At 49.2% G+C, this 25,496-nt stretch overlaps 1 protein-coding gene across 5 annotated transcripts in view; it reads left to right on the forward strand.

Moving 5' to 3' along the window:
- Positions 1-25,496, forward strand: part of TET3 (tet methylcytosine dioxygenase 3) — a 101,499-nt gene that overhangs the window by 14,405 nt on the left and 61,598 nt on the right. For 2 of the 5 annotated variants that reach the window (XM_044261411.1, XM_044261412.1), the window contains exon 3: positions 3,105-3,161. The exons of 1 other annotated variant lie outside the window; for it this stretch is intronic. In XM_044261411.1, the coding sequence (XP_044117346.1) occupies positions 3,105-3,161 (57 nt within the window). Of the gene's footprint in view, positions 1-2,721; positions 2,792-3,104; positions 3,162-3,869; positions 3,931-25,496 lie in introns of those variants that run through there. 2 more of the 5 variants (XM_044261414.1, XM_044261415.1) reach the window with 2 other exon arrangements.

The following is a 25,496-nucleotide window of genomic DNA, read 5'->3' on the forward strand; positions in this document are numbered from 1 at the left end:
GGGAGGAAGACTTGTGCGGGCTGAATGAGGCTGAGGCTCAGCTTTAGCTCAGTCCGAGCAGGTCTGCCCTCCCAGGAGAGCAGGTGTCCCTCTGATCCTTGGGGACCTCAAAGAGAAGGTCAACCAGGAAAGCGGCCTCCACATTTCAGTGCCCAACCCCCTGCCTCTCCACCCTCCTTGCCTAGAAACTTAGCACATTCCAGCTCTGTGCAGAGCCTAGTAAAGTGGGGAAGACAGGGCCCCCGCCCACGTGGGGAAGACGCCGTGTAAATAAATAACTGTGCTTGGTTGTGAGTGGTGCTCTAGGAGAGGCTGTGAGCTGCGCTGTGAGGCCCCAGAGGAGTGGGGGATGCTCGCGGGGGCTAGAGGAGCTGGGAAGGCCGCCCAGGGAGGGAACAGGCAGAGGAAGCCCAGCACCAAGCGGGGGAGGGGAAAGGGGAGAGGAACCGAGTCAAGGAGCAGCTTCATGAAGTCTCTGAGGCATGAAAAACGTTACTATTCTCAGACCCATAGCTGGAAGGGAAGTGGTTAGGTTCAAATGACCCTGTCCCTTTTTGCATTTCCCTGGGGTTGGCAGAGAAGGGGGCAGTTAGAGAACTGGAACGAGAAAGGCCTAGATTGGAATTCTAGCTCCCTTCTCACCAGCTGTGTGTTGCTAGGCAAGTGACTTACCATCTCTCAGTCGACTTCCCCATTAGAGGCTGTGTGTGGACTAAGTCAGATGTCCAGTCAGATGCTCCTATGGCGTCACTGGCTCGGGGCCTGGGACAGAGCAGGGGCTTGAGAAACTGTGGCAGCCACAACAGCTATTAATTGTCACTGTCCAGGCAGTGTTAGTCACTCTGATGGGGCAGCAGAAGGTGTGTGGTGTGGGGGTGGGGGGCCAGGGGTGGTGGGGACCAGGATAAAGAGGGCACTTCTCTTGGCCAGGTCAGAGTAAGAGCTTTGGGGGTGCAGAAGCCATTTCCCATCTTGAGCCATGGTTCGGGACATTGCTCCTTGCCTCGCCTTGTTACCTACACTGGAGAGGAGCCAGCAGGACTGCCCTTTGTCCCCAGGGGTGAGGCAGGTGTGGGCCCTGGTGCTTCTTGGAATCTCCTCACCAGAGCCGGAGACGGCTTGTCCCATTCTGAGTATCAGCGCAGGACACCCCGGAGGGGGCAGCAATCGGGCAGGTAGCAGAGCTCCTCTGAAACAGAGGCTCCCACAAGTCCTAACCAGTTCTACCAGCTGCCTCTCCCCTGCGGCTCAGCGTCTTCATCTGTGAGATGAGAAGTGGCCCACGGTGAGCTCCCCCTGAAATTCAGAGTGCTGGTGACTCGCTCTGCTCAGTCATGCGGTGGGCACCATGCTACCTTTCTCTGTAGAATCCTCCGGACTGCGCAGGGCTTTGCTGGTATTTGTAGTTCCATTCTACAGAGGAACCAAGTGAGGCTGAGAGGTAAAGTCACACGCGGTGCTGTGGCTGGATAGTGATGGAGCCGGGAACTGGACCAGACACGTGAGCGCCAGATTCTGTGGCTGGCCCTTTCCCGCTGAGGTGGAGATTTTGGGGTGTTCAGCTCCGGGGAGGGTTAGGGTACAGCAGGATGTGCCCGGGATGCCCAGGAAATGAAATGAAATGAAATCCCCATCCTGTTCTTTCTCCTTCTGCTGTTCTTTTAGTCTCCTGGGTGTTACAGTGTTCAAAAACTCAGAGGCTAGGAAGTGAAGGCCAGACCTCTTGGGGTCCTGATCACCTCCTCTCCTCAGCCTTTCCCAGGGCTGGGAACCCCTGAGGTCTGGGGGCTGCCTAGGACCTGGAGGGCCACCCTCTGTGGCCTTTCTGAGAGAAGAGGAAAGAAACATCTTAGTGGTGGTGGTGGCGGAGGCTGTCTGGCTGGGGTGGGGTATGTTCAGGCATGAGGGATGAGTGATCCAGGGTAAGGTGTGGGTGTTTGTGTGTATGGGGAGGGCAGGGCTGACTTGGTGAGGCTTTGAGCCACAGGCAGTGTGGGCTCCAAGCAGTCTCTTTTCTGAGGTGGGCGCTAGAGGGAGGGAGGAGCAGGACTGTGTAATGGTTCAGAGTCTCGCTTTAGAGCCAGATGGGTCTGGCTCGGAGTCCCAGCTCTGCCCTGTTCTAGCTGTTGTCACCTTGGTAAGTTCCTTTGCTTGTCTTGCCTTGTTTCCTCATCTGCAAAAATGCGGTAAAGGTTCACACTGCCAAGACTTTTTTCTGTTTTTTTTTCTTGAAAGATGAGGGGGGCTGTCACCGCTCCTGCTCTTATGGCAGCACCCGGCACCGGCGCTGTCCTGGCTGCTGCTGGGATGAGGTAGTATGCTGGTGTCCTCGGGTTAGAGTGCTGCTGCGAGAGGAGGGGATCGCACCAGTCCACCCCAGCTCCGCGGGGCGCGGTCTGTCCTCTCTGACCCCGGAGATGCAGAGGACGTCCTGGGTATTACCTTCAGGGTCCCCTGCTTGGGAGGAAGCGAGGTGCCCCGGGATCCCCCGCCTGCCGGGGAGCGGCGGCGGCAGACCTGGGCAGCAGCCAGCGCAGCTCCGCGGCACCCTTGGCTGCGCCCCCGCCTCCCGGCTGGGCAGGTCCAGCCCCCGGCGGCCCTGCCCCCGCCCGGCGGGCCACGGGGATTGGCTGGCGAGCGCGCCGCCCCCTCCACACCAGCCTCGCCGGCGGCGGGGAGGGGAGCCAAGCCGGCAGCTGGCCGCCGCCTCCTCTGCAGTGCCTCCCTCCGTGTGCTCCGGCGGGGATAATGGGAGGCCCGCCGGCCGATGCACCAGAGGAGGCCGGCCGAGGTAGAGCGGGCAGGGCGGGGAGAGACGAGGCCAGACAGGACGCGGGAGGAGGGGCAGTGCCCTCCTGGATCTCGGGAGGGTGGAAAAAGGAGAAATGAAAACAAAAACACAGGAAGGCTAAGGAGCCCATCCACCAAGAGTCTGGGCGGCAGCTGGAGGCAGGAAGATGGTCCCTGCTATCCCTTCTTTCCGAGCCCCCCTCCCTCCCATTCTCGTCCTTCCTCTGCAGCGGTGCTGGGGGTGTGCAGCAGAAGGACTTCGCTTCTTTCCTGGTGTCTGCCGGGCTCATCCGTCTCTCTGGCTTCTTTTGCAGGTGGAAATAAAGGCTGGTGAAGGAGCCGGGCCGTGGGGACAAGGGGCTGCTGTCAAGGTACCTTGTGCGCGCGCGCATGTGTGTGTGTGTGCGCGTGTGTGGTGGGGGTGAAGTGTTTGACTGGATTGGATAAAAATAAAGGGTCTCCTCTGGTGATCCCTTAATCTCCCACTGTGTGTGTAGCAGCAGCCGAGGGGGAGGGGTGGCGGGGGTGTGGGCGACCAATGAATTCTCAGGCCTGTGGGTTTTGTTTGGATTCTTTTTGCTTTCTCAGCTGGATGGTTTGGGTTCAGTTGGGATTGGGTTTGTTGAACTGTGTGTGTGTGTGTGTGTGTGTGTTTAAGACATGCAACCCACTCCCCACTCTTGCCTCTGGAAATCTCTAGAGAATGTCCCTGGTGCTGTTGGTTTGCGTCCAACCTGCAGAAATCCCGGGGCGCCGGGGTGGGGGGGGCAGTGTAAGGGGGGAGGGGGGGTTGTGCTCCTGAGTCTGAAGCTGATAGGGTGTCATTAGTCATGCTGCTGTCACCATGGAGATGGCTGGAGAGGAGAGGAGGTGGTGGGGGTGAGGATATTTTGGGTAGGGTGGGGGCTGATGCAACATCATGACTGGGAATCCGGCGGGCGGCTGTTGTTACTCTGTGCGGCTGGGTGTCTGGGGGACTGGGAAGGGAATGTTACCAGGTGCGTGGGCAGCAGAGAAGGGGGCACTGTGATCGTCTGAGGGCTGAGACTGGGGTATTTGGGGCAGGGCAGAATCTGTTGGGGTATCAGCCATTGCTGGGGAATACAGATGTTCCTCTCGCGTCGGCAAGGACCGGGATCGGTAGGTTTCCTTGGGCTTTGCCCCTCTTTTCAGGGCTGGGGACCCACTGAGTGTTTGGGATTACTCAGCAGTATCCTCTGCTGGCCCCGGGTGGAGAAAACAGAGCGGGAGGCAGCTTCGTGTGCCCGCCTCTCAAGTTGCTGGGCAGAGGGGCTGGGGAAGGAGTGTGAGGACTGTTGGGCAGGGGCAGAATGCGGGGAGGGAGCCCGCCCCTGCGCCTGCCTCAGCCCTTGTTTCCTCTTTGGCCCACGGAGCCTGTGGGAATCAGGTTGCTTGGGTAGCAGGTGGGCAAGCTGCTTGAGTCCCCAGACGCTCTTAGACTTTGGTCCCTGGAAATCCTCCTCCCGCTTCCTGGGAAAGCTGTGGGAAGCTCTGTGGAGGTGCTGGAAGTGGCACCCTGCCGCCTCACTGCCTGGGAGGGGACGCCGCTAGGGAGGGGCTCTGCTTCCCCACGTGGGATGGGGGCTCTGGGGCGAGGCGGCTGCTGGGTGGATTGGGAGCCAGGGTGGTTCCCTGGCCTCCTCCCAAGGAACTTGAGGCAAGGAAGTGCTTGGGGGGGAGGGCACGGATTTTGCTCCTGAAGCCGTATTCTGGGGGAAGAAGAAGAACTGGGGGGCCTTAGTTCCTAAGCTGGGAGAGCTGGGCATGCCTCCGTGGGGCTGGGAGCGGTGGGTGGCCCCCAAGGCAAGCAGGGGGTGGTTGATACTGGCCGTGCTGTGGGTGGAGAGGAGAGATCTGTGAGCTCACTCGTTCACTTCTCCAGAGCAGAACCCCTGGTTCCACCTCCACTTCCTTCCCTGGCCTCCCACTGCTGACTGGGGGAGCTGTAATCACTGTGCGTGCTGTTGAGGGCTGTGGGCGCTGAGATCATGTGGTGCACCTGTTCTGCCCCCCACCCTGGGGAAAGCAGGACAAGGGGATGAGGACAGATGGGCTCAGGGAGGAGGCAGCTCCCTCCCTCCTCTGTGTCTCCGGCCTTGTCAGCCAGAGCTTCCCTCTGTGCTGGAGGAAGGACTGCTGGCAGGTTTGTTTACTCCCCAAAGCACCCCCCTCCTGCCTAGCCATGGTTTCTCTTCTGTTCTTTCCAAGTATGTTCTCCATTTCTCCCTGCCTGCATTCTGCTGGCCCCGCAGTGCTGCTGGAAGCTCTCAGCTTCATACCTCAACCTTTGGTAGTGTGGGCATGCGGCAGAGGCTCCTTGAAAAAGCAGAGGAAGCCTTCCAAACACGTCTTCCTCCTTCCCCCTTCTCCGCGTAGAGCCCGAGCTGGCTGTGTTTTTGAAGTTCTGAGACTGTGTCTGTGCTTGTTTTTATTGTTGAGTTGTCTGTCTGAGAATCTTAGCCTCCCTCCTCTTGGCCCGGCTTGGGCATTGCCAACAAGCACCAGGATACAACCCCCCGCCCACCCCTTCCTGGTGCTACCTTTCCTTCACATGGAGTTCCCTTAGGTGGCCAGTCAGGTGCTGTGTCCCACATACCCAATGAGGCAGTGTGACCAGATCCTCTTCCCTCAGCAGTTCTTGGTGTAGGAAGATGTGTTTGGTGCGTGAGCTCATTCTGAGATCAGGCCAAGACTGGGACACGGGACAAGGGGGCGTCACTTGTCATAGTGTTCCCACAGGATGGGTGCAAGATGGTAAAAGCTCATGGGTGAGTGATGTGCAGCAGGCAGGAGGGGATCGGCTCGCTGCCGTGTGCGGAGTCTAGCCAGAGTTTCAGGCATATCCATGAGGTAGGGTTTGCGTAATGCCTAGCAGGGGCGCAGAGCTGAGCTTGCCAAATGCAGTTTGTCGTTGTACTGGCTGGTGTGTTATGTGTCTACCCATGATATCCCGAGGAACATGCCATAGCACACACTGTTGCCACCGCCTCCTTCTTGGCAGCCTGGACAGGAGTGAGTGCCCAGTGCCGAGAGCTCCAGGCCACCCCTGCTTTCGGGCTCCCACGCTGCTCCCACGCTCAGCCCCATGGGAATCCTTGACTGGCTGAGGATGTCTGGAAACTATTTTGGGACCGTGCCCGGGATCTCTGCCTCCTGTCTCTCCTCTGGACCACTGCAGAAATGCCCCCTTTGTCAAGGATCTGTGGTCCACACACCGTGGGTGACTCTTAGTTCTTTCTTGCCTGCTCTTCCTACTCTCCAGGCCCTTTGTGGGGTCTGGCAGAAACATTTTCTCTGAGGTGAGTTTTCAGGCAGCAGTGAACTTGGGGAGATAGGGGCTCAGGTGAGCATGTCAGGCTAGAGCAGGAAGGGAACCAAACACAGAGTTGCCTTTGGGAATGCCCCCATGCCTGATAAGGATTGTATTTAGAGTCCCAGAGCTCAGCCCCACCTCCTTAGAGACCCCAGCCACGTTTGAACCATTGAGAGGACACTGCAGGATAGATACGTTAGCGGAAGGGAGAGTCTTCCTGCCTGCCACAGTGAGGGGCCCCAGGAGCTGCCCACAGGGATCGTGGTGAGGGCTCCGGTGTCCCACTTGCTGGGTTTGCTGAGGGGGGTCTGGGCTCTGGGCTCCCTCCAGATGCTAGAAATGGGCTTTGTGGTCCTGCCAAGTCCCTTCCCATATCCTTGAGGCTGTAGCAAGGGGTTTGGCTCCTTGAGAGTGGGGGCAGGGAGCATGGGGAGAGGCTTTGGTTTGGCTCAGCTTCGAAGTCTCCCAGCTCTCTTTCCCACCCTGACCTCTTGGGCTTTTGGCCTCATTTCCTCTCACACTCGTGCATCTGGCAGTCAGCTGAGGACTCCCCCTTGTTCCCAGCATGTGTGCAGCTTCTGAGAAGGAGGTGGCTTCCTTAAGGGTTAGTTTAGGAAATAGGGGACAGGAATGTCTCAGACGGTGAAAATCTGTTGAGTATTGTGCTATCTGGGACTGTGATCCTACTCGTTTTATCTCCCTTTCCACCCCCTCCCCTTTATCTTTCAACATTTATGAGCATTTACCATGTTCCAGGTACAGTAGCAGATCCTGAAGAATAAGTCATTATTTGCTCTTCACAGTACCACTGGACCCAAGAGACATTGACAATATTACCAAAAATCCTAACTCGGAGTGAGAAAACCAGCACTGGCAAGTTTTGTTTTTTTATGCAGTGAAGGCGTTTGATCTTTCGGTTTAGGGCTGTGAACTTGCACGTGCCCCCCCACCTCCACCAAACCCTTGGCCCCCAGCTGTGCCTAGCTCCTAGCTCTTTATGTTTGCTTTCATCACTGGCTCAGTGGACCTCAAGGGACTTTGCAGGAAGAATCCATATGCCAGCCTTGTTTTGAGTAAGTCAGTGTTTCTGGAAGCTGGTGCTTGCAGATTAGGGTAATGGGGTCAGGAATGAAAGAGGTGGGAAGACAGCTTAGTTTCGAAAGGAAAGCACTGGTCATAGATGTGCTGTGTCTGAGATTCAGGTAAAGCGGGACAGAAATACTGTGTCTGGGCGTTCCACCTTGAATCCCGAATTGCCTTCCACTCAGTGGGAGTGTGTGGGTCCTGCAGCCCTTCCTGCCAGGGGGGTTCCCATGGAGACCACCAGCTGAAAGGAGGAAGCTGGGAAGGGCAATTGTCTGTTCTCCTCTCTGTTCCTCGCTCTTCTCCTATGTGGTAGGCGTGGGGACGCTTAATGTTCCTGGACTTCAGTCATCTTTGTGAAATGAAGGGGTTACCCAAAGTTAGTTTTTCTCCAAGTAAAGGTGGCGAGGTGACAGTTTTCTTTTTTTCTTCGTTACCAAGATGTTGCAGATGGAAACATAGTCCAGCTTTGTTTGTGCCAAGGAGTTTGCGCATTGTGGTGGACATGGCTCCCCTTGGGAGCTCAGCACTATCCAGACCGGTCTGGGAGCTCCTCTGGGCGAGGTGTGTCCGCGAGCACGCTCCGACTTGTCGTGGCAGGTGCACATAGCTGCAATGGTTTTACAAGTCGTGGGGGACTGGTGAGCCACAGCTTACGGGCCAGGTCTTGGACTGCATTACTTTTGAACTTTGCTCCTGGGAGAGCAGAGGGTTCTCTGTTTTGACCCCCCCCCGCCCTTTTCTGGACAGGACCTCTTCTCTCTTCTGCACTGTCCTTCTGGAGGACACGTGGAAGAGTAGAGATCTTAACTATCACAGAGATTCTTTCCAAGTACCTCCAAAGATTTACGCGCCTCTCGGCTTTAGTCGATAAGGATGCCTCCTGTTTGCCCTTACTTCTCTGCGAGTCTCAGATTCTGACGGAGAGGGGGAGAACCTGAAGGGGCAGGAGTGTGTGTGCGTGTGTGTATGTGTGTGTGTGTGTGTGTATTTACTGTGTGCTTTAGAAGACGGGAACAGTTACGGAGAGGCCAGGTCTCCTATAGATGCCGGTGTGGACCTGGACCCTGTAGGACACTAAAGCCCCATGGTGTCATTCAGGGCACCTTGACTTTCAAGCTTTTCCACTTTGGCGGCTCTCGTTCCTTTAGAGGTATAGCTCTTTTCGTCTTGGGGCTGATCACAAACTCTGCGTTGGTTTCTGTAAGGACAGACGTCCTAATATTTTTGATTGCTAAAGTTTGGACATTTCCTTCCTCCTTTATCCCACTTTCCCCTCTACACACTCTGCAAAGCTTGTTGTTTTTTTCTGCTGAGGATCTTTGGTGTTTTCATTTAGGATGCTAAAGACTAGGCAAAAAAAAAGAAAAATAGCCATTTTCTACTACCCCAGCTCCCTTATCCTAGAGGAGAGTGGAGTAGGGACTAAGGCACAGATGACATTGTCCTGCCACAGAAATATTCCTTAAGAGGCAGACATCCCAAGGACAGTAAGATTAGGGTCTGAGCAAATCCTGGTTACTTCTGTGGCCTGGAACTCTTGTGCCCTTGGTGCTTAAGTAATTGGATTTCTCAACCCCGCCTCCAAGCATTTTTCACATGTAATCCTAACCTCATGGGCTTTGCAAGGGAAACAAAGACATTGAAAGGGTTTGCAACTTGTCCCTGACAGTGAGCTCCTAAACTCCCTGCCCTATTGACTGAGTTTTCCTGCTCTGCCCCTTCTGCAGCACGCACCCATGTCCCCTCCCCCGCCCCCCCCCGCCCCCCCAGTCTGCTCTCTTAGCCTGTGGGCCTTGGTTCCCAGCCCTGCTACACAGATGGAGTTTACTGAAGGAGCGATTTCTGCCCGTCTGTCGTCCTATACCTTAGGAAGTTTCTATCCCTGATTCCTGCTGGCTCCTCTGCATAAGTGAAGGAACTAGGGAGACTAGTAACTCCAGCAGAGGCAGAAACAGACCCTGGAAGGGGTCCGGGCTGACAGTCCTGTCTGCATCCCCAGACAGATTCTCTCTCCACCACCTTCTCCCTTGAGAGTGGGCCAAGACCCAAGCCGCCTGGGCCAAGTCATTTCTCTGCTGACTTGAAAAGTTCATGCTGGGTGCAGGGAGTACCGTCTGACCCCAGGCTCTGCTGGACCCCGGGGGGGGGTGGCTGCCTTCCCAAGTGGGACCATTGTTGCCCTCCACCCTGAACTGTACAGAGGGCACACAGAAATGGATTTGCAGTGGGTTGGGGCAGGCTGTGCCCCAGAGATGCCCATTCTTTTTTTCCTGGTGCAGCACATCCCTGTCTCTTCTCCTGCTGTGTTCTCCATCCTAGAACACTGTTCATGGCTTCAGTCCATCCCCACTCTCACCCCTTGTGCTCTGAGCCCAGCCCTAAGTTCTGGGCTGAGCAGAGGGGGCCTTTGAGGGGACTGCTTTGTGGGCTATAAGCCAGGGATGACTCCTGTCAGTTATCTAGGTGCTTATAAGATGCTGTGGGGCTGCTGGGCCATGACAGCTACTGTTTGGGTCAGACCTGTGGCTTCCTCTCTCACACATTTAGTCAGAGTGGTTGCAAGATGAGGGTAGTATGGGGGTCCCAGAGATGGGTTTTGGAGACTCTGGGCAGGTGGTCCATGTGACATCCCTTCTACACTGGCTCTGCCCCTTGTCCCTGAGCCAGGTCCTGTGTGATGGTTGAGCTGTACACTGACCTCTGCCCTGTGGCCTTTCTTCTCGCTGTTATTTTTCCTCGGTTTCCTGTTTTCCAGCTGTGGGTTCCCGGTGGTGTCATTTGGACCCTGGGTAGTAGTTAGGGCTTAGCTCTGGGGTTGTGTGGTTGGAGTGGTACATGTCTTGGGGCTGGACTGGCAAGTGGTCCAGAGCATTCTGAACACCTGGCTGGAAGCCAGAGCCCAGGGCTCTGAGTCCAGCCCTTGGGAAGCTCCCCCCAACCCAGCCTTCCAGAGGATGCCTCCTTTATGCGGGGGCATGATATCCCCCTGTCTCTGCCCGAGGTCTGGGGGTCGTGAGACGTGGAGGAGGGCCTGGGAGGGTGCCAGGGCACTTGGGCTCTAAATGCTAGCTCCCACCCCCACAGCCTCTGCCTGGATGAGCATGGAGCATGCTTAAGCTTGCTCAGGAGAGCGCCTGGGGGCCAGTCCCTCCGGTTCAGCTAGTTCAGTTCAGCTAGTTCAGTGGTTCTCGGTGCCACTGCATCCTGGAATCATCTGGGGAGCTTGTAAAAAAGAAAATATCAGTGCCGGGGCCCCAGGCCCTGAGAAGCTGATGTAATTAGTCTGGAGTAGAGCCTGGGTGCCAGCATTTCTCAGGATTCCTCAGGGGTTTCAGACGTGTGCTCAGGGGCAGAGAGCCACTGGCCTTCATCTGGTTTGGCTTTCCCGTGTCTCCCTGACTGCCCCAGAATTTTTTTCTTGTCCATTGATAATTTTAGTAGTAATCAATAAAGAGTCTGGAAAAATGAAGACAGCAAGACATGTCAGGCAAAATACTGGATTGAATGTTCTGTTCCATGAAACTTGCCCATGAGTTCATATTTATCAAAACCAGAATTTAAGAGGGAAGCCCTGTGGCAGAGGACAGAAACTGAGTGTTCTTCTCTGATTAAAGAAAAAAACCACTTTATTGACGTACAGCATACACACAAAAGGGTACATACTGTGTGCAGCTGGGTGAGTTTTCACAGAGCAAACACACCTGCATAACAAGCCCCTGGCTCAAGAAATGAGTGCTCTCACCCCATTCCCATCATCCAGGCTTTCTGTGTCATTTGCACAAAGTCAGGTCAGGCGCCGCGGTTGTACGGCACTGTGTGCTGGCTGCGGGCCCGGAGGGCTTCGTCTCGTCCTCTGCCGGGAGCTGGGCTTCGCTCCACGCCGTGCGGCGTGGGTGTGCCTGAAACTGGTGGGTTTCACCACGACAGGCGCCCCGGCGGCCCGCAAGCCCCGCCCCTCAGTAACCAGGCCCCCACCCCCCCACCTGTCGTTCCTCCGCCACCTTCTCTGGGAGCCTTGCCCAGGCCTCTATCTTGGCTGAATCCAGAACTGTTACCTTTTTTTTTTTTTTTTTTTTGCTTTTTAGTCTCTTTTTGTATTTTACAGATAATACATGTTTGTTGGAAAAAATGAGAAAATAAAAATAGAGGGGAGGAATTTGCCCATAATTTCACAACCTGATTAACCACTGTTCACTAGTATTCCCCAGACTTGACTCTGTGCACTTGAATAACGTGGATTTGAACTGTGTGGGTCCACTGACACATGGACTTTTGGGTTTTTTTTTCAGTAAATATACTATGGTACTGTCCATGTGTTTTCCTTATGATTTTTTTAAAAAGATTTTGTTTGTTTATTTGACAGAGATCACAGGTAGTCACAGAGGCAGGCAGAGAGAGAGGAGGAAGCAGGCTTCCTGCTTAGCAGAGAGCCCGATGTGGGGCTTGATCCCAGGAACCTGGGATCATGACCTGAGCCGAAGGCAGAGGCTTTAACCCACTGAGCCACCCAGGTGCCCCTCCTTATGATTTTCTTAACATTTCCTCAGCGTTCTTATAAGAATACAGTAGATCATACATAAAACGTTAAATATATGGTCATCAGCTGTTTATGTTATGGTAGGGCTTCCTGCCATCAGTAGGCTCTCTGTAGTTCACTTTTTGGGGAGTCAGAAGCTATATGCAGATTTTCAGCTGCATGGGGGTCAGTGCCCCTAACTTCAGGTTGTTCCAGAGTGAACTCCTCATTTTCTGTTGTTTATAAAAATGGAGTCATGCTTTGTTACAGCCTGCTTTATCCTGCATATTACTAGCTGTAGTGTTGCTTACTGATCACTCCCCATGTGTGTGGTGCGTGGGGCCAAGTTTTCATGGTTCTTGTGACATCTTGGAGGCAGGTGGTAGTAGCCCCACCTTTCGGATAAGAAAACAGATTCAGGGGCACCTGGGCGGCTCAGTGGGTTAAAGCCTCTGCCTTCGGCTCAGGTCATGATCCTGGGGTCCTGGGATCGAGCCCCGCATTGGGCTCTCTTACTGGCGGGGAGCCTGCTTCCTCCTCTCTCTCAGCCTGCCTCTCTGCCTTCTTGTGATCCTCTCTGTCAAATAAATAAATAAAATCTTTTAAAACAAAAACAAAAACAGATTCAGGCCAGTAGTGTGAGCAAGGGCTGCTGTTTCTCCAGGAGGTGGAGCTGACTTCAGAGCCAATCCCCTTGTCTGTAGACTACCACCTCTCTCCTAGGACTATCCTTCCATGTTAAATTCATTTGACAAATATTTAGTGAGCAGAGGCCATTGTTCTCCTTAGTGATTCCCGCCCCCCCTTCACTCTAATATGAATGTTGCTAGTGTTTTACCCATAAGCATGGTATTGCTGATTGTTTGAGGTCTTTATGTCATGTTAGGGAATTTGCCTCTTGCTCCATTTTATTAAGGAGTTTTTCCTTATTAACAGTGGATGCCTCATTTTGTCACATCTGTTTAACATGGTTTGAAGGTGAAATAGGATGAATTGTGTTAATGCATTTTTTTCCTTTTTTTTTAGAATTAACATTTAAACGTGAAAGAATACCTCATATCAAAGAAAGATGAACTGTTTTAGCAGAAATAATGCAGAAAGTAGTAAACATGAAACTACTGAAACCACTGTGATGTCTTGCATTGTTAATTTTTAAAAATAAATATGCTTTTTAAAAAAATTTTATAATTTATTTTTTTACTTTTTTATTTTTTATTAACATATAATGTGTTATTAGCCCCAAGGGTACAGGTCTGTGAATCGTCAGGCTTACATACTTCCCAGCACTCACCATAGCACATAGCCTCCTCCGTTAATGCATTTCTTAGTGTTGCACTATCTTTACATTCCTTGATATTCCATATTTGGTAATGAGGTATTTTTTTTTTTTTTTTAGCATGCTGTTTGATTTATCAGCATGGGAGTTTTGCATTTATTTTTGTGAAGGAGATTGACCTATAATTTCTGTGGCTATTGTTACAAAACATTTACTTTGTGTTTTCTCTGAAAGTGATCTCTTTTCAAATTTAATAGAATCATGGGTATATAGTTATTGCCCTTCAGTTCCCTCAGTAGCTGTGATTTCTTTTCACTTTGTTAATTTCCAACATCGTACATTAATTTTTTTTATGTAACTTAAAAGCACATGGATTTGTCAGTTGTGCTTTCTGTTTTGTTTCCTTCCTTTCTTTCTTTTTCTCCTTCTTTCTTTTAGTAGGCTCCATGCCCATCGTGGGGCTTGAACTCACGACCCTGAGATCAAAAGTCACATGCTCTATACTGACTGAGTCAGGCAGGCGCCCCAGCTTTCTGTCTTCTAAACCATGAATTTCTGCTTCAGTCTTTATTGTCTTCTTTTCCTCAGGTTTATTTGGTATGTGCTTTTTCTAGATTCTCCGTTGGATCTGTAATATGCTCTATTTTTTTTTCTACCTTTTTTTTTTTTTTTTTGGTCACAGACACCTTTAAAAATATGACTTTTTCTCTAAGTTCTACTGTGGCCTCTTTTGCAGGTTTTGCTATTTCATGTCTGCTAGTGCTCTTGGGGAGATGCTGATGGCACCAATGTGAGAAGACCAAGTCCTGATGCATCCTGGCTCACTTTGCTCCCAACAAGGGAGAATCACTGGCTGTGGATCAATGGCAAGGCCAGAGAATGAGCTTGATTACTTTTAGGGGCTTTGTCTCCAAACCGCCAGGCAGGGACCTAGTAACAGCTTAGTAGCTTAGCAGCCAGATCTGTGGGAGAAAAAAAATTTTTTTAACCTATACAAAATCAGTTTGAAACTGATTGAAACTGAAAATTGCTCTTTCTCTCCATCCTGGTGTAATCTCTGTTGTCAATTTATACATATCTTGCAGACTTTAAAATGAGTAGGTGAACTCACTACTTTTCCTGCAGTAATGTGTTTGTACCATCCTTTATATTTTGGTGTTCTTTTATTTGGTCATTAATATGTTGAGGGTATCTTTGCATGTCAGTGCATCTATCTTAGCCTTATAAAGGCTGTAGAGTCTTGCATTTTATTTTATTTTTTTGTCTTGCATTTTATAGAGTTATTGTAATTAAACTGATTTTCATCGATGGACTTGTACAGTTCCAGTTTTTTGTAATTACAAATGTGGTAATTGACACATATATACGTACATTTTTTGGCTATTTGTTCAAGATTTATTTTTGTGTATGTTGAGATAGGGATTGAATTTTTCCCGAATAGAAAGCCAGTCTGTTTATTGATTATTTATAGTTTCCCAAATGGTTTATAATTCTACCTTAAGCACTTTATAAATACATATTCATGGGGCACCTGGGTGGCTCGGAGGGTTGGGCCGCTGCCTTAGGCTCAGGTCATGATCTCAGGGTCCTGGGATCGAGTCCCGCATCGGGCTCTCTGCTCAGTGGGGAGCCTGCTTCCTCCTGTCTCTCTCTGCCTGCCTCTATGCCTACTTGTGATCTCTCTCTGTCAAATAAATAAAATATTTAAAAAAAATACATATTCATGGGCATTCTAGAGCCTCTCTTCAGTTCCATTGAATTATTTGTCTGATTCTATGTCGGTATTTTATTTTATTTTTTAATATTTTATTTATTTGAGAGAGAGCGTGTGCTCGAGCACGAGCTGGGGGGAGGGACAGAGAGAGAAGCAGGCTCCTGATGAGCAGGGAGCCTTACATGGGACTTGATCCCAGGACTCTGGGATCATGACCTGAGCTGAAGGCAGACGCTTAACTGAGCGAGCCACCCAGGTGCCCCAGTATTTTATTGTTTTAATTACAGCAGTTTTTATATAACAGTTGAGTTAAAAAAAAAAAAAAACAAAAAACCCAGAACTCATTTTTTCCACTTTTTTTTTTTTTTTGGCTTTTCTTCTGTATTTCCTTTTCCAAATAAGCTTATAAACAACTTGTCAGATTCTGTGAAAAATGTGATTTCTCAATTGCAATTACATGGAACTTATAGATTATTTAGGGGAGAATGGAATGCTTTACAATGAGTCTTCCTATCCAGGAGATGGAAAGTATATCGGTCTCTTCTAGTCTTTGTATGTCCACCAGAGTTTTAAAGTTTTGGCTCTGACACATTTCTCAATAGATTCAGATCTAAGATGTTGTGGGTCATTACTGCAGTGAGTGGGATCTTTTTCTGTTATACTTCTTTAAAAGTTTTATTTATTTAAGTAATCTTGACACCCAGCATGGGGCTCGAACTCACAGCCCCCAAGATCAAGAGTCATGTGCTCCTCTGACTGAGCCAGCCAGGCACGCCTGTGTTACACTTTTTAACCTGTTTCTGCAGGTATATTGGAAAAGTTCTGGGCTTTGTCCCTGCAGCTGTGCTGCCTGTCTCCAGTGCTCCCACCGCCTGGGCCCCAGCACCCACCCTTCCCTCATTGCCTCACAGGAAGTCTGTACTTCCCTAGGAGTACTTTAGGGCCTGGGATGACTTCCTGTGGTGAGGTGCTCGCTCCTCTCCCTCAATTCCATTTCCCAGGAGCTGGCACAAGGCCTGGCATGCAGTAAGTCCTTTTAATAAATGCTGTAGAATCAAATTGATGGGAGAGACAATGAGCTTCACCTCCTCAAAGTGTGACAGCCTAGGCCGGTCTGAGGAGCAGAATCTAACACAGGCTTGGCTGCAAGCCTGGAGGCTGCGAGCTGGATAATAGATGGGGCACCGGCCTGTTCCCCAATGTAGAAAGAAGGTCCTAGGTTGTTTTCCCACAGACATGCATCAGGGAGGAGCCCTGTGAACCCACACCTTGTAATTACCTGGGGACTAACAGCCCACTTATCATTAACTCTCATTAGTACTAACTACTAGGAGGGGGAGCTGCCTTTTCAGTTCCCAGACACCTGAAGGAAGCCTAAAACACAAACTTACTTGCAGCTGCTCTGTGGGGATGAGGGTTCATGGAAGCTGGAAGTAGAAATTGGCTCCACTTCTGTGTGTCCGGTCTCCTTTCTTGAGGCAGCATCTTTGTTGGTTGTCCGGCTCTTCAGAGTCCAAGACTCCCGCAAGCGTGTTCTAGATAGAGCCTGTCAACGCGCTAATCTTCCCCGTTGTGTTCGCCTTTTATTTTTATTTATTTATTTTCTAAGTAGGTTCCACGCCCAGCGTGGAGCCCAGCTCGGGGCTTGAACTCACGACCCTGAGATCAAGGCCTGAGCTGAGATCAAGAGTTGGTCCCTTACCCGATTGAGCCACCCAGGCGCCCTGTGCCCAGTGCCAGCCCCTCTGCCCTGCCCCGTCCCCGGCCCCTCGCCCCATAACTGCACGTTCCCGGTCTCTGCTACCCCAAGAACTACATTGGAGATGGAGCTGTCTACCTGCCTAGGAAGGTTGCGTCTGCTGGGAGCCATGAACAAGGGACCCCCCAACTTCCCTGGGAGCCGTGGGAACCCCTGCTGCTGTTAAGCAGGGCCCAGATTCCTGTCTCTTGCCCTCCCTAAAAAGGAGGTGGGGAGAGGGGTCATCTTGGCTTGAAAAGAGAAAAGTGAAAAAGAAACGCCAGTTAGATGTGGGCTGTGAGCTGCTTCCCTGTTGCCAGGAGGGTCGTCACGTGTAGGGTTCCTTGTGTCACCAGGTTGCATCTGCAGAAGCAGTGAGCAGTTCTCATCTAGCTGGTGGTCTCTGTTCCTCCTCCCCTTTCATGTTCAGGTGGCGTAGCAGACCGAGCCCTTTCTCTGGCTCCTCTGCTGGTTTTTTAAAGTTCTCCAGGAAACCTTGGAATCAAGGGGGTACCCACAAGGTCGAGGAGGGAGGGGAAGCTCTGTTCCAGGGCTGAAGGAGGTCCCCGTGGGGCCCACCAGCACCAGGCCAAGTCCTCGGGCCCCTCGTGGCAGCTGTGCTGCATCTCTGCTGGCCGGGGAGGAGCTGTCTTCTCGGTGCCACACAGAAACCATGGCAGATGGACCTCCGTGAACCCGTAGAGCTAGCTGTTCCAAGTGTGTTCTCCTGGAGCAGAGTGCATTCTGGCAGGGAGGCTAAGACACAGGGCTGTGCTGGACTTCAGCTCACCTGTTGGGAGAAAACCTTTTTCTACTCCTGCCTTCTACCCACCTGTTGCCCTCTTTCAGCAGCAGGAGCCCTGGTCAACCCTGCACGTGCACAGAGTAGGGGGTGGGTGGAAAGAGACCGCTGTCCCCCTGCCAACCTGTAAGTTCACCCAATTTCTAAACCAGTCAAGACTTCCCTTTTTCTATACTTTTCCCTCACTCCCATAGGGTTATTGGCCAGGCGGGGGGCTTCTCTAAAGATAGGGGACCATCTGGTTCCATATCACCTCCGTGGACGCACAGGGGTGATCACTGAGGGTAGGACCTGGAGGTCCACATCTGCAGCGGGCTTCCTGTGGGTGATTCCTGTGCGCACTGGAGTGCTGCAGGCTGCAGAGTAGGGTAAAGGGCTCTGTTTATCTGGGCTTGGTTCTTGATGAGGACAGAAAGGACGTGTCTTTAAGACTGTGATTTGTGAAAAGGAAATAATGTGTGAGGACTTACGAAAATCCAAGAGAGATTAAGTGTCAAAGCTGTTAAATTACAAATCAGGTCAAACTAAGAAATAGTTAAGAACTTCTTGGTTGTTGTCTGTTACAAAGCTTGTAAATTTACTGCAGAAAAACTAGGAAGTTCACATAAGCACATAAAAATAAAGCATCTGTGGGGCACCTGGGTGGCTCAGTGGGTTAAAGCCTCTGCCTTCGGCTCAGGTCATGATCCCAGGGTCCTGGGATCGAGCCCCGCATCGGGCTCTCTGCTCAGCGGGGAGCCTGCTTCCTCCTCTCCCTCTGCCTGCTTCTCTGCCTACCTGTGATCTCTGTCTGTCAAATAAATAAATAAACAAATAAAATCTTTAAAAATAAATAAATAAATAAATAAATAAAGCAAGCATCTGTAATTTCACCACTTAGAATTCCTGTTAATATTTGGGTCTTTCTAGAACAATCATACATATATATATATTTTTTATTTTAAATGCCTATTGATTTTCCCCTGATTGTCAACAAAATAATACATATTTATTATAAAATCTTTATTTTTTAATTGGCATAAAAATGGGCATAACATTTGATTCTCAGATCTCTTATTGCTCTGTTTAGTTGGGTCTCTGGACTACTATGTGAATATATTTTTATTTCCTTTGCCTCTTTGTGTGTTTCTTTATGAATTAGTAAGAGTTTCATTTATTAGTGGTATTCTCTCAGACCTTGATAAATATTACAAGTTTCTTTTAATTTTTTAATGTTTTATTTTGCTACACTTTTTTGGTGCGTGGCTATAGGATCAGATCTCCCTCCAGCTGTACATAAGTTCATTTTTTTGGGTTGTGCTAGACAGAACAGGCGCTGCTTTTACAAATTTTAAAGGGAATTGAAGCAGACCGGGCAGGTAGATATAGGATAGACCAGTGCTTCTCATATTTTAATATTCATCCATATCATCTGCGAACCTCTTTATGATGCATTTTCTGATTCATCAGGTCTGTCTGGGGTGGGGCCTGAGATTCTGCATTTCTCACATGCTCACAGGTGATGCTGCTTCTGTTTATGGGACCAGACTTTAAATAGCAAGGGCCCAGAAGTTTCTAACCCTGGCTGATCACAGAAGTACTTGAACACTTTGGAACACAGAATTCTCTGAGCCTTACCCCAGAAATGTCAGGCTGTGGGACTGAGTCCCAGGTTGGCCACATGTGGCTGGGTGACTTGGAGACACTGCTTGAGCCCCTCTGAGCCCTTGGATTCCTTGTCTGTGAGAGAGTGTGCTTACCTTATAAGGATCTGGGAGAATTAAATGAAAGAATAAAACAAATCATTTTTATGACCTAGAAAAATAATGGAATAACTTTTGGTCCTGGTGCCCTTTTTTGGGGGAGGGTTGTTCTCTGATATGTTTCTACTTGTCCGGTGATTGATAGTTTTAATATTTCTACCTCTTCCTAGAAAATCATCCTTTCATTAATATTTTCAAAGTTTTTAGTAGTGCACTTCATGCCTTATTCACTGATAATAGTTACATTCCTGTTCACATTTCTAATATTGTTTATCTGTTTTTCTTTTTCAAATGATTCAGCCTTGCCAGAAGTTTCTTTATTCCATTGGTCTTTTGGAGAGCCATCTCTTAGATTCCATTTATAAATACCACTACATTTTGTTTTCTAATCAACTATTTCTGTCTTTATGGATTCCTTTTTCCTACATTTTTATTTACTTTTTATTTTATTTTTTTAAGTTTTATTTAAGTCTTCTCTACACCCCACATGGGGCTTGAACTCCCGACCCCAACGTCAAGAGTTGCATGCTCTTCCGGCTGAGCCAGCCAGGGGCTCCTTTCCTACGTTTTTAAAGGATTCTATTTTCTATCTTCTTGGATGGAGCCTTAATTTATTTTCCTTCATGTTTCGTAAAAAGTATTTACAGAAGCAGCTTTAGAAGAAATAGAAGAACTTTTCCTCTGTGAATAGCTATTATTTTCATGGACATTAATCTTCAGATCTGTAAGTGTGACTTTTTTCCCCAGAAATAGCTCTTATTTTTTATACTCAAATCAGTTTACATATTAATGATATTTAAAGTACATCCTTACCATGACACAGACAAGTAGCACACATAAATTAGAAATAAATGTAGTTGTGATTTGGTTTCTTTTTTCTCCCTTGATCCTAGAGTTATTTAGTAGACTGACTTAGGATTTCCAGATGTTGTGTTCCATGGTCAGAGATGGCTGAAGGCTGCCCTCCCAGGGCCATACTGCGTGTCCAGGCTGTGTTCCGTGTTGTGGGGCTGCGTGTTCTGGTGGAGTTAGTGCATGCATGCTGGCTGAAGCTTCTGGTTAGCCTCTGGGGTGTGCACTAGAGGAACCGTCTGTGCCCGTGCAAGTGGAGGGAAGGGGTCTCTGGAGAACAAGGTGATCTGTTTTCCAAAGCTTTCTGCTTCTCCTGACAGCCTTCTGGTCACTTACTTGCTTTCTGCGCTGAGGTTCTTGTCAGGTATCTAGAATGGTGTCTGGTGCTCACCATCCCTTGCTGTTCGGAAGCTGGAGTCTGGGTGGAGGGAGGACTTGAGTTAGAGACCCTGAGTTCCAGAGCCCTCCTGGTGCTGTCAAGGAGCTGTCCTCTTCCTGTTGCCTAAAATGTGGAGAATGTTACCTTCTTACAGAGACTAGGAGAGTCTTATCAATCATCTAATAACGTGGGGCACCTGGGTGGCTCAGTGGGTTAAAGCCTCTGCCTTCGACTTGGGTCATGATTCCAGGGTCCTGGGATCGAGCCCCGCATCAGGCTCTCTGCTTGGCAGGGAGGCTGCTTCCTCCTCTCTCTCTGCCTGCCTCGCTGCCTACTTGTGATCAGTCTGTCAAATAAATAAAATAAAATCTTAAAAAAAAGAATCATCTAATAACATAATTCTTTTAAAAAGTATTTTATTTTTGGCGTACTTTCAGAGTTTCAGAAAAGTTGCAAGACTAGTACAAGGAATTCTCTTCGCTCAGATTTCCAAATGTTAACATTTTACTACATGCGCTTTGCTTTCTTTTTCTAATTTTTATTTGAACCATTTGAAAGTAAGTAGCAGACATGATTCCTTTTACTTCTAACCACTTGAGTGTGGATTTTCTTTTTTTTTTATATTTTAAAGATTTTATCTTATAAGTAATAAGTAATTTTTTAATATTTTAAAGATTTTGTCTTATAAGTAATCTCTGTACTCAACCTGGGGCTCAAACTTACAACCCCGACATCAAGAGTTGCATGTTCCACTGACTGAGCCAGCCAGACACCCTGAGTGTGGATTTTCCATAATCACATAAATTAATACAGTGCCACGATAAACCAGGAAATGAACATACATACAGTACTACTACAGACCTGATCTACAGACTTTACGAACACTAGCATTATTAACATTATTGACATAAATGAACCTACAGGCATTATTTAGATTTTGCCCATTGTCACAGTCTGTTTCATAAGGAGAAAAAACCCCACAAAGTCACACATATTCAGTGCTCAGGTTTCTTAGTCTCCTTTAACTTGAGTGGATCCTCAGTTTTCTCTAACACATGTAAAGAATTTTTTAAGAGTGGATGAGGAATTTGAGGCCCAGCGAGATAAAATGTTATCCAGGGCTTATAGGAAGACAACCTTAGAAGATGTGAGGGTCCCACCTGGCAAGCTGATGTCTCTGCTGGTCACATGCCCCCCCCCCAGCTCCAGGGGAACATCTTGCTGCTAGGTCTTTGTATCATCAGCCACCTGTCCTCTTCTGCCCTTGCCTTTCACCCTGTGTTTTGGCAATGCCGGGCCACAGCACCCCACCCCCAACCCTTTCCTAGCTGATCTTGGTTTGGCCAGAGATCAAGGCCATAGCTGGGGAGAGAGAGGGACTTTAAAACTGGTCCAGCCTTTCCCTTGAGATGAAGGCTGAGGAGCAAGGATCGTGGCCTTGGGGGGGCACAGCTGCTGCTTTCTGAGGACTGACACCCCCAGGTTGGGGATGTGGTTTTCAGATCTCCCTCCCCCATTAGTTTTGGAGTTAGTGGCTAGGACTTGCTCATCTCCAGCCCAAAGTGGGAACATGGGATATGTCTGGAGGCTGGGCCTGAGTGTGCAAGTCACCAGCTCACCTGCCTGTGTCCTCTCCCAGAGGTTCTAGAATGGTCTTTTCATAACAAAGGGCCTGTATTGTGGGTATTAAAAACACTACTCCGGTATTCAACAAAATGGTTTGCATTTAACTTTTTAAAGGACATGCTAATTGCTTAATACATATTCTTTGTCTTATTTTGCTTTTATTTTACTGAATCTCTGGCAAACTCCCCTCCCCCATTTTTCTTTTCCTTCTTGTTCTCCTTCTTCAGTAAGGGCCTTTTGAACCCACCTGCATTTTGTGACTGTTCCCTGTGACTGCATAGCTGATCACTGGAGTTTGTGGCAGTGAATCTTGGGTTGGGGGACCCTTGCTTATGCATCTTCAGAACGCAGCTCTTTCTTTCTCAGCCCACAGCTTATGGCCACACCATCTTGCTTTCCCCTCCTCACAGGAGGTACCATGCTCCTGCCGTCCTGGGGAGGCTCTTCCCTTCCAAGTGTAGCGACAGAATGGGAGGGGGTGTCCCTATCCTGACCACCAGCTCTCACCCTGAAATAAGACCCCTCTTATTCTCACATTCACTTGTGACCCAGTGGGGAAATGGAAATGTCAAACCCTTGTGAAGGAATTAAAAGGGGAGTTTCTACCAAGGTTCCTGCCGTTCCTCTGTCCCTTACCTTTCAGCGTCGGGGTGGGCTCTCCAGCTCAGCCATCTTCTTGTGAGCGTGTGTTGTTTCTGCTTTTTGTCCTAAGGCTTCTTACAGGGAGGGAGATACAGGTTTCCTCTAAAGGATTTTCCTAAATTACAATTTTATTTCGATATAATTCACATCACATGCAATTCACCCGCGCCAGAGCATGGGAAACGCTATGGGAAAATACCTAGGATACAGTCAGGGAAGAGCTAAGTATTTAAAAATCCTGAATATACTCAGTAACCCCAATTTTATAAATTATATGCCAATTGCATGGGGGGGGACCAAATGTAAACTGTAGTCCTCCCCCGGGAAGTGGCAACTCCTTGTTTTTATTTCTTTGTTTTCCACTTCGCAGGGAGGGAGTCTCCTGTTCTTCCGTCCCTCTCATCATCTTCTACTGAAACTCTCCTTTACCTTTCTTGTCATTCTATTCTTAGGACCCTGCTTGATTCCTTTGGGTCATCCACCAGAGTTTTCCTTGGCTCTGTAATGAGTTTTAGTGTGCCTGTGATAATTCTGTCAGTAGCTGCACAAAGGGCAGCTTCACTCAGAGATAAACGCATAATTAATATCAGTTTTCATTGCTTTCATCACAGACTCAAAGCCACAGAGTCTGTAGCCTAGATTTATGCTGCCATACACACTTCAGAGGTATTGGTCTGGGTCTATCCTAGAGAAACCTTCCCTTGAATGAGATCTAAGATGAGTCCAGACATCCCTAACGTCTTTGTTCATGAGGCAGAGACGGCTCACCCGGTCCTGCCTCCCCGGTCCCTGCAAGTAACACTCACCGAGTTAAGTTTTCAACACAGGCTTGCTGGAAGCGTGCCTGACTTAACATACATGTACGCTCTACATGAAAGGCTGATGGTTAGGATGTGCTGCTAGCATCATTAGGTGAAATTTTAGTATTCTGTGGGGCCACTCTAGCTCTTCCTGCTTTTTCTTCTTTCTTTCTGCTTTAAAAAAAAAAAAAAAAAAAAAACTACTTTCCGGCTTGTGCCCCTTGCCTGCATGGTTTTACGTGGTTATAGTCATGACCTTCGTACAGTCTGGTATTCTGCTGTTTTTCCTGCCCATTTTATCCAACACATTCCCTTAGCGTTCATGGTTTATAGTTTTTGAGGATTCTCTAATATGCCATTGAGTTGTATTCTAATTTACCCAATTGTTGCCCTCATCCGGAGTTTTCAGTTTTCACTAATGTGTAGAAAAGACGTTTTGAAAAAACACAAAATTCTAAGCCTAAGTTCATAAGAGCAGGGTGGCAGGATCTTTATTGCCCTTGATACACGTATCTGTCTACCTACCTACTTACCTGCCTATCTCCTTGTCTACTTGCTTATTTTTACCATTTGAACCAAAAGAAAAGATTGAAGCAGTGAATTCGGCACACTGGTCTGGGAGTTGGGGCCGTGGGTTGGGGGTTCAGTGGATTGAATATGACTGACAGTGTGAGCTGAGGTGAAGGCAGAGGTCAGCTGGCCAGTCAAGGAGACTTGTACTGCACTTATACCCTGAGAGAGAAGTGAAGAGAAAATGGGAAGAAGACAGGTCTGAACTGCTGTTGAGGGGAGCCGTTGGCAAGCCGTCTGCTTGCATATGGAAGCAAAAAGGGGTTGACATCAAACCTTCATTGATGAATAACTTTTCATATGAATTTTTAAAAAACCATGTTCAGAGGAGGAGTTGCTGGGAAAAAGGGGACAGGTGCCGAGTGAGTTGTTTTTGTTTTGTTTTGTTTTTAAGACTTTAAGTCATCTCTACATCCAGAGTGGAGCTCACACACAAGACCCCAAGATCGAGAGTCAGGTACTTTTCTGACTGAGTCAGCTGGGTGCCCTCTCCCCCAACCTGCCCACTGACTTAGGTTTTAAGTGCTTTGGGCCTGCATTGCATCGGTAGAAATGTTTCTTGGAGCGGGAAAGCAGGCTCGAGCTTGAGGAACAGTCTAGGAAAAAGGAAGCTTTAGCGTTATTGGTGCAGGCTGAGCTGTGGAGCCTTGGGTGGAGGGGAAGTTTCCAGAAGACCAGAAGGTAGAAGGGTGGAGAGTAGCTCTGCTGAGGGGATGAAGGAAGAAATGGAGAATGGGGGACCAAGATCTAGCAGCATCCCAGAAACTGGGAGGGAGGTGAGTGGCGTGTGTGCCATAGGAAGGCCAGAGGGAGGACTCCCACAGTCTTCCTCATCACCCCTGACCCTCAGAGAGCATTTCTGGGACGGGGAGGGCCAGGGTTTCTCTGCCCTTTTCTCTAACACTGCAGATGGGACTTCCAGATGAACATGTACAAGAACCTAGATTACGGGCATCTTTCAGTTATCTGGGCTAACAGACTGTAGTGCCTGTGGATAATGAGACTTTATACGGAGATGTGTTGTGTGATTTTTTTTTCCCCTAGGAGTTTAGGACAAATAGAATGTATTTGATTTGTTTGCATTCCTTAGTTTCCTGTCACCAGGCTTCCCTAAATGGCATTTCTCCCCCATTTCCAGTTCTTAGCCCACTTCGTGAAGTAGGTCTTAATGACTGATGGCTGGAGGCCCCTCTGTCACAAATTACTTCTCCTCCAGATTTTTGGGTGCTGGCTTAAAGATTCATTTCTTTGAATGAAAAAAGGTGTAAGTCCTCTTGAGTTCTTGAGAAAGGAAGGGCCTGGGGCAAACTCACCTGTCAGGAGTGCAAGGGAGAGGCAGAAATCCCTGGTGTGTGGGAGCTCATTCTTCAAAAGTGGAGAAGCTTGGCAGCTGGGAGGCCATGGGCATCCACGCTCCCCTCCCGAGTTCCATTGGCTTTTGCCACTCACCAGTGTTGAGCCTTGGAGTCTGTTGGTTGACTGTCCCCCGTTTATCTGCCCATCCACTAAAATGGATGTTGGAAGACTTACAGAGGTTACATTTGAACACGAGAGTGCTTGTTTCATCCGGGATTTCCACCGGCCTTTCCAAAACCATTTGCTGCTCTCCTCCTCAGCGTTGTCCTCCAG

The sequence above is a fragment of the Neovison vison genome, chromosome 8 (assembly GCF_020171115.1).
Source record: "Neovison vison isolate M4711 chromosome 8, ASM_NN_V1, whole genome shotgun sequence".
In the NCBI taxonomy this organism is placed as follows: domain Eukaryota; kingdom Metazoa; phylum Chordata; class Mammalia; order Carnivora; family Mustelidae; genus Neogale; species Neogale vison.